This window comes from Suncus etruscus, chromosome 11, assembly GCF_024139225.1.
Source record: "Suncus etruscus isolate mSunEtr1 chromosome 11, mSunEtr1.pri.cur, whole genome shotgun sequence".
Lineage (NCBI taxonomy): Eukaryota > Metazoa > Chordata > Mammalia > Eulipotyphla > Soricidae > Suncus > Suncus etruscus.
In genome coordinates this window covers 86144297-86162360 of record NC_064858.1, presented here as the reverse complement: position 1 = coordinate 86162360, position 18064 = coordinate 86144297, and the positions used below count along the sequence as shown (strand labels likewise).

Below are 18064 nucleotides of genomic sequence, written 5' to 3'. Positions count from 1 at the left end.
ACTCTTCACCCCAGATCCATCCTTTCCCTCAAGCCATCAAAAAGACCCAAATTGTGGGAGCAGAAGAGATAGCATGGAGGTAGGGCATTTGCCTTGCATGCAGAAGGAAGGTGGTTTGAATCCCAGCATCCCATATGGTCCCCCGAGCCTGCCAGGAGCGATTTCTGAGCGTAGAACCAGGAGTGACCCCTGAGCGTTGCTGGGTGTGACCCAAAAATCAAACCAAACCAACAAAAAAGACCCAATTGTGGTTCTCTGGAAAAGAAGAAACTTCTGGAACTTTGAGACCTAGCCCAGAAGGCGTCAGGAGAAAGAACTAAGAATTGAAGAGGGCTTTTCATTTCAACAGACTGAGGAGAGGGGAGTCCTTCATTGGGGTGGGGGTGGGGGATCCCGGCTTGCCAAAGAGCTAGGCCTGGGGTGCGGGGTGCGGGGGGGGGGCAACGCTAAAGCCCCTTCTCTTCCCCAGGCCATCAAAAGACCTAACTGTGATCCTCTGGAGAAGAAGAAGAAACTTCTGGAAGTATGAGACCTAGCCCAGGAGGTTAGGTCAGGAGAAAGAACTAAGAATTGAAGAGGGCTTTTCATTTCAGCAGACTGAGGAGAGAGAGAGGGGTGTCCTGCCTTGGGTAGAGGGGAGATCCAGGCTTCGGAAAAGAGCTAGGCCTGGGGTGTAGGAAGCGCTGTGGTAGTCAACATTAGCTCGGTCCTGGGGGGTGGGTGTGGGTGCCCTCCAGGCAGCGTAGAGGCTGAGGCGGGTCGGGTTGGGGTTTCAGAACCTCGCTGGGGCCTGCTTGGGAGTTGAGGGGGACCCAGTGCGGAGTGCAGCGTGCAAGCGAGGGCAGAGTGCAAGCAAGAGCAGAGTGCAAGCGAGTGCAGAGAGCAAGCAAATGCAGAATGCAAGCAAATGCAGAGTGCAAACAAATGCAGAGTGCAAGCGAGTGCAGAGTGCAAGCGAGTGCGGAGTGCAAGCGAGTGCGGAGTGCAAGCGAGTGCGGAGTGCAAGCGAGTGCGGAGTGCAAGCAAATGCAGAATGCAAACAAATGCAGAGTGCAAGCGAGTGCGGAGTGCAAGCGAGTGCGGAGTGCAAGCGAGTGCGGAGTGCAAGCGAGTGCGGAGTGCAAGCGAGTGCGGAGTGCAAGCAAATGCAGAATGCAAACAAATGCAGAGTGCAAGCGAGTGCAGAGTGCAAGCGAGTGCAGAGTGCAAGCGAGCGCAGAGTGCAAGCAAGGCCCGGAGGCCGGGGCTGTCCCGGGGGTTGCCCCCGAGCCGCCGTAGGGGGCGCTGCCTCGTCCTCCTCCACCTCCTCCTCCTGCGAGGCGGCGGCGGGGGGCGCTGCCTCCTCCGGGACGGCGGGGGGCGCTGCGGGCCGGGCGGCGGGGGCGGCCCGGGCCGGCGCTGGCGAGCGGCGCGGCGGATGGAGAGTCTGGCCGCGCGGCCAGAGCGGCGCCGCCTCCTCGTCGCGCCGGGCACGGCGGGCCGGGGCCTTTGTGTGCGGGAGAGGCGGCGTCGCGGGGCGGTCGGTCGGGCGGTCGGTCGGCGATGCTTGCTCGGGGCCCGCCGAGCCGGGTAAGCGCGAGCCTCGCGCCGGCCTTTCCCTCGCGCCCGCTGCCCGCCTCCCGCTCGGAGGCGCTTTTCCCTCGGAGCCAGCCGCCCCGCCGCCCAGGGCCGCGCCTGGCCTCGGCCTGCCTGCGCCAAGTGGCCGCGGGGAGTCTCTCTCTCTCTCTCTCCTTGGAACAGGGCCGCAGGAACTCGGGGACCCCCTGAGGAAATGTCGGGGCGCGAGCTAAAGCTCCCCTTCTGGCATTCCAGCACCCCCGGAGGAGGAGGAGGAGGAGGAGGAGGAGGAGGAGGAGGAGGAGGAGGAGGAGGAGGAGGAGGAGGAGGAGGAGGTTGAGGAGGTTGGGCTGCGCCGGCATAGCTCTCTCTCTCTCTCTCTCTCTCTCTCTCTCTCTCTCTCTCTCTCTCTCTCTCTCTCTCTCTCTCCTCTTCTCTCTCTCCTCTCCTCTCCTCTTCTCTCTCTTCTTCTCTCTCCTCTCCTCTTCTCTCTTCTCTCTCCTCTTCTCCCTCTCTCTCCTCTCCTCTTCTCTTCTTTCTCCTCTTCTTCTCTTCTCTCTCTCCTCTTCTCTCTCTCCTCTCCTCTCCTCTCCTCTCCTCTCCTCTCCTCTCCTCTCCTCTCCTCTTCTCTCTCTTCTTTCTCTCTCCTCTCCTCTTCTCTCTTCTCTCTCCTCTTCTTCTCTCTCCTCTCCTCTTCTCTTCTCTCTCCTCTTCTTCTCTCTCCTCTCCTCTTCTCTCTCTCCTCTCCTCTTCTCTTCTCTTCTTTCTCCTCTTCTCTCTCTCTCTCTCTCTCTCTCTCTCTCTCTCTCTCTCTCTCTCTCTCTCTCTCTCTCTCTCAGGCACCTTCTTGGAAGTTAAGGAAGCTGCAACTCCCCTCCCTCAAGGCTGGCTATATCCTTGGGAACTGGGGTGCAGCCTTTTTTGGGGGGGAGGGAGTGTGTTTCTCCACCCCAAGAAGCCCCCAGGGGTGTGTGTGTGGCTTGGTGTAGGCCCAACTAGGGGCAGAAGCTTCTTGGGCCCTCCCCCCAAAAAGTTGGGGTGGTGAAACCCAACTATGCGTAGAAGCTTCTAGAACCCCCCCCCCAAAAAAAAAGTCGAGGATGGTGAGGAGGTGGAAGAAAGAGCTGGTGGGGTGAGGGGGTGAATGACTGAGTGAGTGAGTGGTCGCCTGGAAGGGCCTTTAGTTGGCCTCCTTTTCCTCCTCCTCCCTGGAGAGGCTCCAGAAGCGGGAAAAGTGGCTGCAGGGTTTTTTTTTTTTTTTTTTTTTTGGGGGGGGGGGACTCTTCGCTTTGTAATTCGATGCCTTCTCTCCTTAGCTTAGCTAGCCAGTGTTGTTCTGACTGGGTCAGTCTGCGTGAGCTTCTCCTCAGAAAAGGGTTACACAGGAAGCGAGCCTGAGCAATATTCAAGGCCCAAGTTGGAGTCCTCTAGCCTCCCTTTTGGGATTTGGGGGTCAGTTTCTCCTCCCACAGCTCCAGCAGCGATTGTAGGACTCAGAACGAGCAACTGATTTGTTGAGGGACTCAAAGGATACAATTCTGACCCAGAAACTCAAAGAAGGGGGCATCTATCTATCTTGTCTCTCTCCTCAGCAGCTGATGGAGGTCCCATATAGTTGTGTTCAAGAATGTATGTGATTATTTGGCTTTAGAAGGGGAAAGGATATTCTCATATTCAGTAGTTGATTAGGAACTTTTTTTTTTTTTTTTGGAGGGTGGTGGTTGTTGAGTCCACTCCCAGCTGGGCCTGGAGGACCATTGTTGGTGTAGAACCCTAGGTTGGCTCGTGCAAGGCAAGCACCCAACCTTCTGTACTATCTCTCTACTCAGTAACTAGGAGGTTAATAGAAAACTGCTAATGAAGTTTCAAATTATTTGTGAGAATGGGCCTTGAGCTTCTTGGGTTTGTGGCACTTGCTTCTGTCCAATCAGGCCTATATTTACTCCCCTTTCCAATTTAATTTCTTAAGACCTAAACCCACATTCTTTTTTTTTTTTTTTTTTTTGTTTTTTGTTATTTGGGCCATACCTGGAAATACTCAGAGGGTAACTCCTTGCTCAGCATTCAAGAATTACTCCTGGTGGTGTCAGGGGATTAGTTATATAGGATGTGAGGAATCAAACTTGGGCAAGCACCCTACCTATTTTACTATTTCACTGCCCTCATCACATCCCACATTCTTGGTGCTTAATCTTGGCTCTGCTCAGGGGGCCATATATATTGCTGGACTGGGCAAAGCAAAGTCCTTTAACCCCTGTTTGATATCTGGTTCTTTCACTAAAAAAATCCAGGTTTCCATTCCTCTTAATACTAGGGTTTTGTCATTTTGATTGTTTATATATGTTTATAAATACATGTTTATGAATTTATGACCAAGTTACTCTTTTTTTCCCCAGCTGTTCTTACCCCCAGCCAAGTGAAACCATTCCTGCTCCTCATCTGGACTTAGAAATATTAAGTTGGGTGTTTTCTGGTAAAGCTCGTCCCTGTCAAGAATGTGTTTGACCATCTAACTTTCCTTTTTGCTCTCCACAGATTAACTGTGCTGATCAGGAGGCAACTTCATAGAAGCTGCTAAGATGGGCATGAGGATCAAGCTGCAGAGCACCAACCACCCCAACAACCTGCTGAAGGAACTCAATAAGTGTCGGCTCTCAGAGACCATGTGCGATGTCACCATTGTGGTGGGGAGCCGCTCTTTCCCAGCCCACAAAGCCGTGTTGGCATGTGCGGCTGGCTACTTCCAGAACCTTTTCCTGAATACTGGGCTTGATGCTGCCAGAACCTATGTGGTGGACTTCATCACCCCTGCCAACTTTGAGAAGATTCTGAGCTTTGTGTACACATCTGAGCTCTTCACAGACCTGATCAATGTTGGGGTCATCTATGAGGTGGCTGAGCGCCTGGGTATGGAGGATCTCCTCCAGGCTTGTCATGCCACCTTTCCTGACCTGGAGAATACTGCTGTTGCCAAGCCCCTGACCAGCACCAGTGAGAGCCACGCCAGTTCTTTGAATTGCGGCTCAGTAGAACCAACCCATCCCCTTGGAGAACTTCGTGGTAGTGGGGAGCACTTTGCCCCTGATAGAAGTTATATATTGTCTAGTGATATTGGAGAAAACTATAAAGAGGAAGAGAGAAATGTCATCAATGATACAAACCGTGGCTTGTCAATATCACAGCAGCCACCACCACCAAAGACAGAAGATCATGACACACCTGCTTCTTTCACATCTGTTCCTGGTGTGGGGACCCAGCCAGTCCTCAGCAACATCAGTATGGGCATTCAAACCAGCACAAGTTCCTGCCTGCCATTCAAAGTTCAGAGCAATGGCGACTTCAGTAAAAACAGCTGTTTCATTTCTGACAATGCAATAGACATTACCACTGGGACCAACTCCTGTCTGAGCAATAGTGACCATTCCAAAGATCCAAGCTTTGGGCAGATGGATGACCTCCAGCTGGAGGACCTGGGGGATGAAGACTTGCAGTTTGAAGACCCCACTGAGGAAATTGGTACAGCTGAGGAGGTAATTGAGTTGAGTGATGATACTGAGGATGAGCTGACTTTTGGAGAGAACGACAACCAAGAGAATAAGGCCATGCCTTGCCAGGTCTGCAAGAAAGTTCTAGAGCCCAACATCCAGCTGATCCGACAGCATGCACGGGACCATGTGGACTTGCTAACAGGCAACTGCAAGGTCTGCGAGACCCACTTTCAGGACCGAAACTCTCGGGTGACCCATGTTTTATCCCACATAGGTATTTTTCTTTTCTCCTGCGACATGTGTGAAACCAAGTTCTTTACCCAGTGGCAGCTCACTCTACACCGACGGGATGGAATATTTGAGAACAACATCATTGTCCACCCCAATGACCCCCTGCCTGGGAAGCTTAATCTGTTTTCTGGAACGGCCTCTCCAGAATTGAAATGTGCCGCTTGTGGAAAGGCATTGGCCAAAGATTTCCATGTAGTCCGGGGTCACATCCTCGACCATCTAAACTTGAAGGGCCAGGCATGCAGCATCTGTGACCAGCGCCACCTCAACCTCTGCAACTTGATGTGGCACACACTTTCACATCTTGGCATTTTAGTCTTCTCCTGCTCTGTCTGTGCAAATAGCTTTGTGGATTGGCATCTCCTCGAGAAGCACATGGCTGTGCACCAAAGCCTGGAAGATGCCCTATTCCGCTGCCACTTGTGTGGCCAGAGTTACAAGTCGGAAGCTGCCTATCGCTACCATGTCAGCCAGCACAAATGCAACAGTGGCCTTGACGTGCGGCCTGGTTTAGGGCTCCAGCACCCAGCTGTCCAGAAGCGAAAGCTGCCTGCTGAGGAATTCCTTAGTGATGAGCTGGCTCTGCAAGGCCAACCTGGGAACAGCAAGTATAGCTGTAAGGTCTGTGGGAAAAGGTTTGCCCACACAAGTGAGTTCAACTATCACCGGCGGATCCACACAGGTGAGAAGCCATACCAGTGTAAGGTGTGCCACAAGTTCTTTCGAGGCCGCTCGACCATCAAGTGCCACCTGAAGACGCACTCGGGGGCCCTCATGTACCGCTGTACGGTCTGTGGCCACTACAGCTCCACTCTTAACCTCATGAGCAAACATGTTGGCGTGCACAAAGGCAGCCTCCCACCCGACTTCACCATTGAACAGACCTTCATGTACATTATCCATTCCAAAGAGGCAGAAAAGAACCCAGACAGCTGACTGGGTCTCAGCAGAGCCTAGGGAACTCCCAAGAGACAGCCAGGACATTATTGATTTTCTGGTCCCTCTCCGGCTGAAGTTAACAGTTTTGCCTTGCTAGCAAGTTGGTTCTGTCTTGTGTTTAAAGAAAGAAGAAAGAGCACATAAGTTGTCACTGTTTTTGAGAAGCAATGGCCCTATCATGTTTACCTCCTTACCTATTCTTGCCCACGAGGGCTGCTTTTTAAAAGTCTTTTGAGGCCAATGTCGGGGTCTTAGGCGTTTTGTGTCATCTAGATCCCCCTTTCCAGCCTCTCAAGTTTTAGTTTACTGATGATAGGTTTTATGCTGCTAAGACGCCAGCCAACATCCTCACTGAATAGAGGGGGTGGAGAGAGGTTTTCACTGTGGGTATTTCTGCCAGACTTTAACCGGAACAGTCAGATCTGAGAGACGTTGAAATGTGGCCATTAAAAGACAGGTCAGCAGGGCCACTCACCTCAGGTTCAGTAGTTCTAATCCTTACCAGGAAAAAGGCATCAGGGGTGGAGGAGTCTGCTTGTTCTACAGCCTTAACCTGCTGATAGAATAGTAAAACCTTTTGGCAGCTACATCCAAACTGAGTACACAGCTTTCTAAATAGAAATAAAATAGGTCACAAAACTTTGGGAATGAATCCTTGTCAGCCAGAAGAGGTGTCCTGTAGTGCTGCCAGAAGTGGCGCCTTGATGGACCGGAAGGGAGCTTCCTCTTTTCTCCTCGTTCCAAAGAAACAGTGATGGAATGATGACCTGCATTATACGGTCATCTTTGTGGGGCAACGGGGGCAGGGAGCCACTTTTAATAGAGTCAGTTGTCATTATGACCATCTCCATTGACCTTGAGTTTTCTAATGGGTTGCAATGTCAGCAGCTATGCCTTAATTCAGATCCAGTCTCTCACTTAGAAAGATGCTTGGCTTCTCATGTAGCTGAGAAGATCCCATGAGGTGGTGGACTGGTGAATTGTGAGCCCTTCAGTAACTGGTGGTATATAGCAGATTATGCATTTTGTCTGTCCCAGTATTCTAACTGAGCAGCTTTGGTGAACTCTCCATTGACCTGCTGGAATTGATCTGGGTCTGGCATAGCATCTCCACCAGGGGGCACTCTTAGACAGTAGCTGGGTCAGCCCCTCCCTAGGTCACTGTGAGCGTGTTGGTTCAGACCTTGGGACTGATTGGCTCTTGGCTTGAGAGTAGGCCTTGCCCGAAGAAGGCTTGAGGGAGAGGGCCCTCAGATTTTGCATACTCACAAGGTGGCACCTCAGGACCTCATACTACCTCACCTTGCTCAGTCGAGCTCTGGGAGTTCCTGGTCTTGGCCCTGAACTACTCCTGGTGGGACTGGACTCAGCAATACCCAGGCTAGTTCACAAGGAAGTGGTTTTTAATAAACCCACAAGGCCTTTTTGGATGTTGATATTTATTTATTTTTATTTTTAAATACATACTACCCAGCATCTCTTGGATAAGAGATTTCAGGAAAAGGAGTTTCTCCCCATAGCGAGTAGCCATATTACAGGGGAAAATCCTGGCCTTGAGATTTGGGAAGCAGAGTAGATTGGGGTGAATGTGCCGAGCCTTGAAAAAAAGCAGAAAAAACCTATTTAAGCAAATGGATGTAAACTCTAGAAAGTTGAGGCTTATTAAATCCCTCTTCCATCTGTTGTGGAGTAGGTTGGGGATGGTTGAAGGGATCAGGTCACACAGAAGATAAATTCTCATCCTTCCTAATTTTGGAAAATTGGATGTAGATATCCAGGTAAATCAAAGCTCTAGCTTTATTGGACCTGCTGCCCCTCTCCCTGCCTTTCCATTGATAGAGCCTATAAGAGGTTCATGGTTCTGTTGGGGTGACCCTTACATGAAAACTTGTCTGAGTGACCTCCAGATAGTTTAAACATTAAAACCCAACATTTTGGGACTGGAGAGATGGCATAGTTGGCATAGATAGTGTTTGCTTTGCATGCTGCTGACCCTGTTTTGCTCCTTGACCCCAATAGGAATGATCCCTGAGCACCATCTGGTATGTTCCAGTAAACAAACCAAAACACTCAACTTGTTAAATATTTCTCTGGAACTTTTTTTGTCAACAAAGAAATGCTGAGACTTCTCACCCATGTTTGGACTCTCTTTTTTCCATTGACTGTTAGAAATTTAAGAATGAAAATTTATAAAAGATGGTGCTAAGCTTTTCAAGGCTGAATGATCTCAAAGTTGGGGAGGACTGATTTTTTTGGAGGGTCACACCCGGTGGCACTTAGGGGTTATTCCTGGCTCTGTGCTCAAAAATCCTTCCTGGCAGGCACCAGGGACCATAAGGGACACCGGATTTGAACCACCGCCTGTCCTGGATTGGTTGTGTGCAAGGCAAACACCTTCCTACTCTCTGGCCCCGTGAGGACTGATTTTTGCCTGACTGCTTTTAAGAATGCTGAAACTGGCAGCAGGCCAGGTAGCCGAAACTGGCTCAGTGTGCTAGAGAGACCTTTTTCCTAAACTGATGGTTTCATAATGCTAGGTAATATGTATACTTAACTTGAAACTGTGAAATTTTCCCTTTTAGCCAGTAAACCAAAAAGCAATCCTTGAAACTTTGTTCTGTAACACTAAACAAACAACTGTATCTCCTGATCTCTCTCTGAGGTCTAGTGGTTGATGAGGAGACCCAGTAGATCACAGACATGTAGCAGGGTCAGTAGCTCATGAGGCGTATTGCCCAAACCCTGTTCCTCTGTATGTCCCTGCTTTCACACCCAAACCCTCTGTTCTCTGCCTCTGCCTCCAGCATTTTTTCTGAATTGCTTTACTTGAAATACTTTGAAGTTATATTGTGGCTGAGGGCACTCTAGGATACCTGATGGAATATATTTATTTCATAGGAAGTTCAATTATTTTTCAACCCCTCTTCAATTGATTTTGTTGCCTCCAATACCCTGGAGTCTGATTTAGAACTGTATCTTACTGGGCTATTTTGAGGTTCCCTTTCACCTATGAATGTCTTATTTCCAATTTCCTCCTTTTTTTTTGTTCTGTACTCAGGACTGGCTACATAATTTGTAGAGCCCCTTAAGAATTAGTAAGAATTTCAAGATGGCAACTGTAGAGCATTAAACCAAGCATGAGGTAATTCCTGTTTCCTAAGGGAAAGGGGTAAAACATGTATGGCACACTGGGATAAACTGCGGCCAGAGGAGGGGATCATTGTTTTGGATACCTCAGGCCCAGTTTGGCTGGGTTCTCTGAATTACTTTGGTTCCAGCACTGTGGGGAGCTCTTCTCTACCACAGTATTTGGTCTTAAATGGTAAGACCCAGTAGGATTGTTAGATGGAAAGGAAAGAGGTGGGAGTAAGAGTCCAGCCCAGGAGACCCCTAAAAAGCAGGAAATGGAGTAAAAGTTCTTGACTTTTGATATATTTGTGCCCATTTGTCTCTAGGACAAGCTTTTGGGCCTTATACTTTCTCTAGTCAGGTTTTTGCTACTGATGATCCCCCCCTGCCCCCCCCCCCCCCCCTTTGGCTTCCTGTGCCCTGTTGCCCAGCCAACTCCACTTTGGAAGTGAATTTAAATCCCTTTGTAGGTGGACACTGATATTTTGGGGGGCTGAAGTAGGGTCTGGAAATGGGCTGTGGGGAGGTCTGTGCTTGTCCAGGAATCCCCTCAATCCTGCCCTGAAGGAATCTGAAGCAGGGCACAACAGCATTCCGTTCAGTATGATGATTCATGAAGTCACCTCAGAGTGAAAAGGAATCTTTTGATTTTGATGTTTATTTAACACTCCACCCTCCCTGCCCACCTCTACTAGCTAAAGTCATTTATGAAACAGAAGAGTTGTTGACTTCTAACTCCTTCCATTAAATTAATAAGTACTGACCTCCTAATATTTAAGTGTTTACTATCTATTGCTGTAAAGTTTTGTATATTTTGTAAACTTTCCCCCTCAAATAGTAGATGTCTAAAATCGTACATCTGATTCTTTTATATTCCATTGTTCGGCACAAAGTGTGGTTTTTATTTAGAATAAAAAAAAAGGAAATCTGAAAATGGAGTTTGTTTCCTGTTGACCGTGAACATCTGCATCCCTGAGTACAGAGCATCTGGGTTGCCACCACCACCTTTTCACTTCAGCAGCTCAGCAGAGGGCAGGAGTCTGTCAGGTGGCATATTTTCCATTCCTGTAACTGGTATTTCCCAGAGTTAACTTGACCTGTTTCTAGAGGGGAAAAAAAACCAAAACAAAAACAAAACATCGACCCAACCTATTTTAGGGGGAAACATCCCTAAGTGGATCTTTTGTGGATGCTGGAGTAGAGGAACTATGCTAACATTGTAGTTGAACTAGATATAATATTAAGTTTAGGATTTGGCCACTGCTGTTGGACAACATTTGAGTTGAAAGAGGCATATGCTAAGAGGAAGCAGAGGTCGGGCATACTTTTAATAAACATATCTCCAGTATGGAAAGATGTGGATTTCTAGAATTTAGGCTGTGATGTATCCAAGTGTACTCTGCCTGGCCCTGTTCTTGGTAAATGCTAAGCAGAGCAGACTTGCTGTGGTCAACAGAACCAGGATCCCTCCCCGCCAGCCCTAAAGAAGTTATCATGCTCCCTGGGTGATAACTGGTTGCCAGAGTGAAATCTGTGAGAGGAACAAGGCCTTGGGAAAATGGCCTGTGAGTTAAGCTAGGATTTAAGAAGACAGGCATGTATAATTGGGGTTCCCTTATGAAACTTCTGGAGCCCAAAGAGGTAGAGATACCAGTATTATATTTTAGTTTGGTTTTATCTAAGTTGGTGATTTGATTCTTCCTGCTTGGTTAGGTTAAGCTTTCCTACAATCCCCGATCATAGTCAAGATTCTCCTGGTTGAACAATTCAGCCTTCTTCTCTGCCACTGAGCAGCTCTAAGACCCTTTTAGGTTTGAGCTCAATGTGCTGGGGACTGGGGGACCTTTTCCCTCTGTGTTCCTGGCATTCAGGGACATAACTGCCCCGGGAGCACATGTTTAATGCATCTGGTGAATAGTTTCATGTTTCTAAGAGTACTCCAGGCTAGCGAGCCAGAGAGCAGCTCTTCCAAGATAAACATTCCACACACCTAAATTTGTGGACAGGACAGCAGCTCTCAGATTATGTCCTGAAGCCTGTTATTCTCCATGGGTAGTACTGAGACTTATAACTGAAGGGGCCCATTCTAAGTTGTTTACTTCACTCTTCGTGGATATGGTCCTGGTTTTCTAAACTACTTTATTTGGGGGGGGGGCGCTCAGGGATTACTCCTTACTCTGCATTCAGAAGTCGCTGCTGGCTGGGGCTGGAGAGGTAGCATGGTGGTAGGGTATTTGCCTTGCATGCAAAAGGACAATGGTTCAGATTCTGGCATCCCATATGGTCCGCTGGGCCTTCCAGGAGCTATTTCTGGAGCGTAGAGCCAGGAGTAAACCCGGAGCGCTGCCGAGTGTGACCCAAAAAGCCAAAAAAAAAAAAAAAAAAAAAAGTCCTGGCTGGGGGGAACCATGTGATGCTGGGATTCAAACCACTGTTCCTCCTGTGTTGGCTGTAGTACAAGGCAAAGGCCTTACCTCTGTGCTATCTCACCGGCCCCTAAACTGATACATTTTGTAGACCTATATTAATAGTACTTCTCTTCCTATCTGCTGGACACTTGGTCTTTTTCTTTATTTTGTTGAAGGGAGGGTGAGGGGACTTCCAAACAGCATTCTCCCTTGCAGGCCAGACAATTTAGTTCTTGTACCCAGCAATGCAGGACTGCTCAGGCTCAGTTCCCTCCAGAGAGGCTGGAGGTGGGGGCATGTGGTGCCAGGAATTGAACATGGGGCCTGTTGTATGCCAGGCATGTGCTTTGAACCTTTGTGCTTTAGAGCTTGTCAGCTCCTGTTGCACAAGAGTCAATAGTTAGCTCCTACACAAGAAAAATGAAATATGCAGCCAGGGAGAAAAAAGATTAAGACTGAAAACTGACTTAGAAGAGTACCAGAACACTGCTCGTTATAATAGTGGAAAATTTTCATTTCCCTTTCTGGCTAGGGGCAAGGGCAGCGGGATAGTATTTGTCAACACCTACTGTGGACTAGTCCATGGTCACCCCCTACAGTAATCCTTTGAAATTCCCTGTAATATGCAGATAAAAGGATGACAATGAAGTTCTAGTATTTCTTTTTTTTTCTTTCTTTCTGGTTTTGGGTCACACCCGGAAGCGCTCAGGGATTACTCCTGGCTTTACGCTCAGAAATCACTCCTGGCAGGCTCGGGGGACCAGATGGGATGCTGGGATTCGAACCACCATCCTTCTGCATGTAAGGCAAACACCTTATCTCCGTGCTATCAGATAGAGTCCAGCCCCTCTAGTATTTCTTTCTAAAGGTCTGGAAATAATACCCTGGAGTTGAAGAAATAGACTTGGAAAAGCTCTGATTCTGAGAATCCTCTGCCTTTGGGATTCCCTTTGGGAGGGAAGGGAGTGGATGAACCAGAGGGAGAGTGTCAGCAAGGAAATGGGGTTGTTTCCTAGCCTGTGGGGGTGGAGACTCCATCCTGCTCATCCAGCTGCTGCACCGACTCAGCCTCTGCCTCTCCCTCACCCTCATTTATCATAGCTCTGAGCATGCACATTTGGAAGTGTCCTGCTGGGCCTCCTGCTTCCTTGACCTCTGGCCTCTTGTTCCCATAGCCCACATAATATGCTGGAAGAGCAACACAAACACAAACAAAAGGAAAGTTTGGGGGAGATTATAATCTCTGCAGCACTCCTTCCTTTCTGGCTGGGAGATTTCTGAAATGAGTATGCCTTCTTTCTACTGAGTATCTATCTGTTTAGTCTAGGTTTCCTCCCCAGTCTGACAGTAAGTGCATGTTTGAGAGATTCAGAGTTCTGGATATGCTAATATTTATTTCACCTTTTCCCTGCTTGGCTCTATGAAAAATGGACTATGAAATAGTACAGTGCCTGTTCTCTCTGCCCCTTCTCCCTCTTCCCACTTTGGTATTTTATTTTATTTTATTTATTTTTTTTTAAGGGACAGAAATGGAAATTTTTTAATAATATGTACAACAGAAAGAAACACTTTGGTATTTTAAAATAAACTCAATTGACTATGAGTTCTCTGACCCTTGCCCCCCAACCCCTCCACATCTCTCACCTAGACTTTAGCTTTCTGCTTCACTGATTGGGAGAGATGGAGGAGCAGAGAGTGGAGAGATATTTGACGCCTGGGAGTTCAGGTTCAGGGGACTCTGGGGGCTCGCTGCAGTGGGCTGGATGCCCTCCTTGGTGATGATAATGGAGTGCTGCGTTGAGGAGGAAGAGGAGGAAGAAGCATGCCTCCTTGCCCGGGCCTGGACCTTGGGAAGGTAATGGACCACAGCGCTCAGCAGCTGGCCCCGGAAGTTGCGGCTGAGAAAATTGTAAAGGATGGGATTGATCACGCAGTGGAGGAGGGAGAAACAGTCGACAACATCATAGAAGAAGTAGAGCAGGTGGACCACGTAACAGTGCAAGGAGATATGGGTCCCAAGCAGTGTGAACAGTAGCAGAGTCACATGATAGGGTAGCCAGCAGATGATGAAGGTGGCTGTGTAGGCAGATACCAATATAGAGTGACGCCGGCCCTGGGGCTGACCTGTTCGCCATAGCCGACAGGCTGTCAAAACGTTGAAGATGGCGATGAAAGGGAAGGGCAGCAGGAAGCCCAGGATGGTGGTAGAGAGTGAAATCACCAGGGTTCCAACGTTGTAGCTTTCCAAGGGCGCCATGAAGAGGCATACGGGCTCTACACTCTCTAACAGCTGGATGTGGGCCACCTCGGGCAGTGGCAAGATGGCTGAGAGGACCCAGACACAGGCGCACACGGCCCGACGCACTCGGTGTTGGGAGCGCTGCCAGGAGGATGAGGCATGGGAGAGAGTGATGTAGCGGTCTACGCTGAGGCACAACAGAAAGAAGATGCTGCTGTACATATTGACAAAGTAGAAATAGTGGGCAAAACGGCAGGAGAAGCTGCCCCAGAGCCAGGTGTATTCCAGTGTGAACTCAAGCATCCACACGGGCAGGGTCAAGACGACACCCAGGTCGGCAATGGCCATGTTGAGGATGTAGAGGCGCACGAACCCTGAGCGGCCTGAGCAGCAGCGCCAGTGCACACAGATGACCAGGAGGTTCTCCACTAGCCCCACCACGAAGATGGCCAGGTAGAGGACAAAGAGGACCACACTCTTGGCATCCTCACTCAGGTCTATCTCGCACTCAGGCAAAGTGTGGTTGAAGAAATAGAACAGTTCAGTCCAGTTGTGGATCTCCCCCAGGTCATTGGCAGGCTCCGGGGTGAATCCCTCAGAGGGGCTGGTCTTGTTTGACATTAGGACCAGTGAATGCCTAGTAGGGAGAAGAGAGGTTCAGAGGAGAAAGGAGATTTGCAAAGCAGTCTTGGCTCCCCCAGGCAGCAGGCCACAGAGGCAGGGGTTGGGTACAGATTCTGGGGCTGAAGAGGCAAGAAAGGGAACTTGAACTTTTCAACTGTGGCAGTCAACTGTAAGCAGTCAACAGCCTATTTGGCAGCTTTGACTGGAGACACTTTATTAAAGGACCTTAGTGTCTGGTGAGACCAGAACTGTTTGCACCCAATATTTCTTTCTGGCTCCATTTATTACCCTCTACCCACCCTGACGTCACTTTTCTCCAGGTGTCCAGCTTTCCTTTCTCTCCATTCTTACACATGGGCTTTCTTTTTTTTTTTTTTTTTTCTTTCTTGCCATTTGAACCATGAGTGGGGCACATACATCCTCATCCACAGCACTCACACACATTTAGGCATCAAGCATGAAAGTCAATTGCTACTTTCCCCAGACCTTATTCTTGTCTTCCTGAGAGGGAAGACACTTACCTGAGTTTCTGTCAAAGCACTTGGTCTTGGAGGGCAGTGGTTGAACTCTTGGCAAGCTGTGAGTAGGCTGGAGCAGAAGTTGTGGGACAGGCTTTGCTGAGGGTTTCAGGGCCGCCCTTCTCATCCGGGAAGCAGCATCACTGGCTGAGGGTCTTGGAGAGAGGAAGTCATAGTGAAAGACCTGGGAGGGAGGAGTCGGGCTGCAAACTCGAAACTCCAGGCTCACCAATTTGGTGCACTTGCCTCTTTTAAGTCTCAGTTTTTTGCTCTGCCAAATGGGAACAGTAATAGTGCCTACAGTCAGGAGTATTGAGTGTTGAAAGAATTCAGCAAACCATCAAGGTGAAATATTGAGTGCAGAACTGGCCAGGATAAATGCTTTATGGAGATATGTCTTGCCTTCTGACTCTCCCAGTGTGTGTGTGTGTGTGTGTGTGTGTGTGTGTGAGAGAGAGAGAGAGAGAGAGAGAGAGAGAGAGAGAGAGAGAGAGAGAGAGAGAGAGAGAGAGAGAGAGAGAGAGAGAGAGAGAGAGAGAAGGGGGGATGGAGAGGGGAACTGCACAGTGCTTCAGGGAGATTCCTGGATGGGGAAAAGGAACACAGCTTACATTCCTAGGGAGACAGACAGTCACTTGACCTCTCTTTCCTTAGGTATGAGGCTCGGTGCTAGTGGCTATGTGCTGTGGTTGGACATACTGTGTCCTGCTTCTTGGAGCACTCAATGGGAAACTCAATGGGTCATTTGATCCCTGTGGTCCCTTGTGGAGTAGAAGGATAGCTTCCTTATCTGTTGTGTGGACAACACAACCTCTTTATCTCACATGCCATTGACATGAGCCCCCTGGAGCTGGCTCTGTAGCATGGAGATCTAGGGTGTGCTGGCTGGAGTAGAATAGCTGCATATGGTCCACCAATAAAAACTCAAGTAATTAAAAACCATTTATTTATTTATATCTCACAAGGGGAACTCAGGAGGCCCAGAGTCCCCACTAGTGATTCTTGGTCAATTGGGCTCTTGGTTTAGTGCATGGGACTTCGGATGTGACCTATTTGAACCCTACAGTGCTGGGAATACTTAGGCCAGGCTGGTGGTGCTGGGGACCTTCTGCACTTGGTAATGATTGGGGGAATAAGTGGTTCTGGGAACCAAATCTGGATTGGGCACATGGCTGACATAACCTCTAACCACTGGACTATCCCCTAGACCCTCAATTCATTTAAAAATGAACAACCTTGGGTCAGAGAGATAGCACAATGGTAGGGTATCTGCCTTGCATGTGGCCGACCCAGGATGGACTTGGGTTTGATTCCTGGCATCCCATATGGTCCCCCAAGCCTGCCAGGAGTGACATCTGAGCACAGAGCCAGTAGTAATCCTTGAGCGCCACCGCGAGTGACCCCAAAAACCAAAAAAAAAAAAAAAAAAAAAAAAAAAAGAAAGAAAGAAAAAAAAAAGGAACAACCTTAAATTTAAAATGGGTCTGTTGTACTGGCAGACTGATGGGCAGGAAGTGGGCTGGTGGTATGGGATGTACTCTGGGAACATTGATTGGTGGAGGGAGGTTGACATTGGTGATGGGATTGGCCCAGATTTTATTGTATGTCTGAAACCTAAGTAGGAAGGACTTTGTAAATCACAATGGTTTCAATAAAATAAAAAATAAATAAAATGATGACCAAGAGGCATTTAGTATAGTCAGATATTATGCAAGCACTACTTTTATCTAGTTCCAAACCATTTTCAAAAGTTTTTTCCCAATACCAAAATGACAGACACCTCCATACTCATTAAGTACTTGTTCCCAAGTTCCCTGTTCTCCCAGCCCTGGAAACCCCCATTGCACCCTCTGTCTCTGTGTGTTTACCTATTAAGGACATTGAATGCAAATAGAATCAGATAAGATGCAAACCTGTGTCCTTATAATACAATTCAGAAAAGTATTTCTGGGACATTCAACGCATAGCTATGTATTCTTCCCTTTTATGGTTGAGTGATATATTATTGTATAGCTCTGCCACATTCTGTGGCAATCTCATTTAAAAAGAGATTGTTTTGGGACCAGAGCAATAGCACAGTGGTAGGGCATTTGCCTTGCATGCAGCTAACCTGCAACTGACCTGGGATGGATCCAAGTTCAATTCCTGGCATCCTATATGGTGCCCTGATTTCTGAGAGCAGAGCCAGGAGTAGTCCCTGAGTGCAACTAAATGTGGCTCAGAATTCCCCACCACCACCAAAGGGACTATTTTTAAATTTGTTAATTAATCATAAAATAATATTTGAGGCTTCTCAATCAGTGCTTGGAGCCATCAGGGCCACATCCAGTGATGTTTGCATGGTTACACAGTGCTGGAGACCAAATTGAGTTCTAAAAATATTTTGTTTTTATTTGTTTGTTTTTGGGCCACATCTGGTGATGTTCAGCCTGTGAGCTCAGGACTCACTCTTGGTAGGGCTGGAGTTTCATATGGCATACTCGGGATTGGACCTGGGTCAGATGCATGCAAGATCTACCTGATAAACTTTTGCTCTATTCCTAAAAGAATTCTAATCAACATGTATGGTGGCCAGCATACCATTTTAGCTATTTTAAAGTAACTAAAAATATAGTTCAGTGTATTCAGATATTCAGATGTTTTTACCCTTTATGCTAGGGACCAGGCGGTGCTAATGATGAGGCCTGGGGTCTCACATATAAGGCATTCATTCAGTCCTTTGAAAATCTTCCAGCATTGCCCTCTTCATGGGAAGAACTATTAAAACATTTTTTGGCCACACCCAGCAGTGCTCAGAATCTGCACTCAGGGATCAGTTCCGAAGGATTTGGGGAACCATATGGGATGCTGGTAAGTGAACCCAGTCAGCTG

At 48.3% G+C, this 18064-nt stretch overlaps 2 protein-coding genes across 2 annotated transcripts; one reads left to right on the top strand and one right to left on the bottom strand.

Annotated features, from left to right (window-relative positions):
* Positions 1-1442: 1442 nt before the first annotated feature.
* Positions 1443-6757, top strand: ZBTB39 (zinc finger and BTB domain containing 39). Its single transcript, XM_049783965.1, has 2 exons — positions 1443-1569; positions 4093-6757. Exon 2 carries the CDS (start codon positions 4137-4139, stop codon positions 6270-6272), a length of 2136 nt encoding a protein of 711 aa, XP_049639922.1. The 5' UTR covers positions 1443-1569; positions 4093-4136; the 3' UTR covers positions 6273-6757.
* A 6665-nt stretch (positions 6758-13422) lies between these two features.
* GPR182 (G protein-coupled receptor 182) lies at positions 13423-14672 on the bottom strand. Its single transcript, XM_049783009.1, has one exon. The coding sequence runs from the start codon at positions 14670-14672 to the stop codon at positions 13464-13466; it is 1209 nt and encodes a 402-aa protein (XP_049638966.1). The 3' UTR covers positions 13423-13463.
* Between the last annotated feature and the right edge of the window lie 3392 nt (positions 14673-18064).

What these genes read in the sequence shown, in the direction of transcription:
- ZBTB39 (XM_049783965.1), top strand. Translation starts at nt 4,137, where the DNA reads ATGGGCATGAGGATCAAGCTGCAGAGCACCAACCACCCCAACAACCTG.
- GPR182 (XM_049783009.1), bottom strand. Translation starts at nt 14,672, where the DNA reads ATGTCAAACAAGACCAGCCCCTCTGAGGGATTCACCCCGGAGCCTGCC.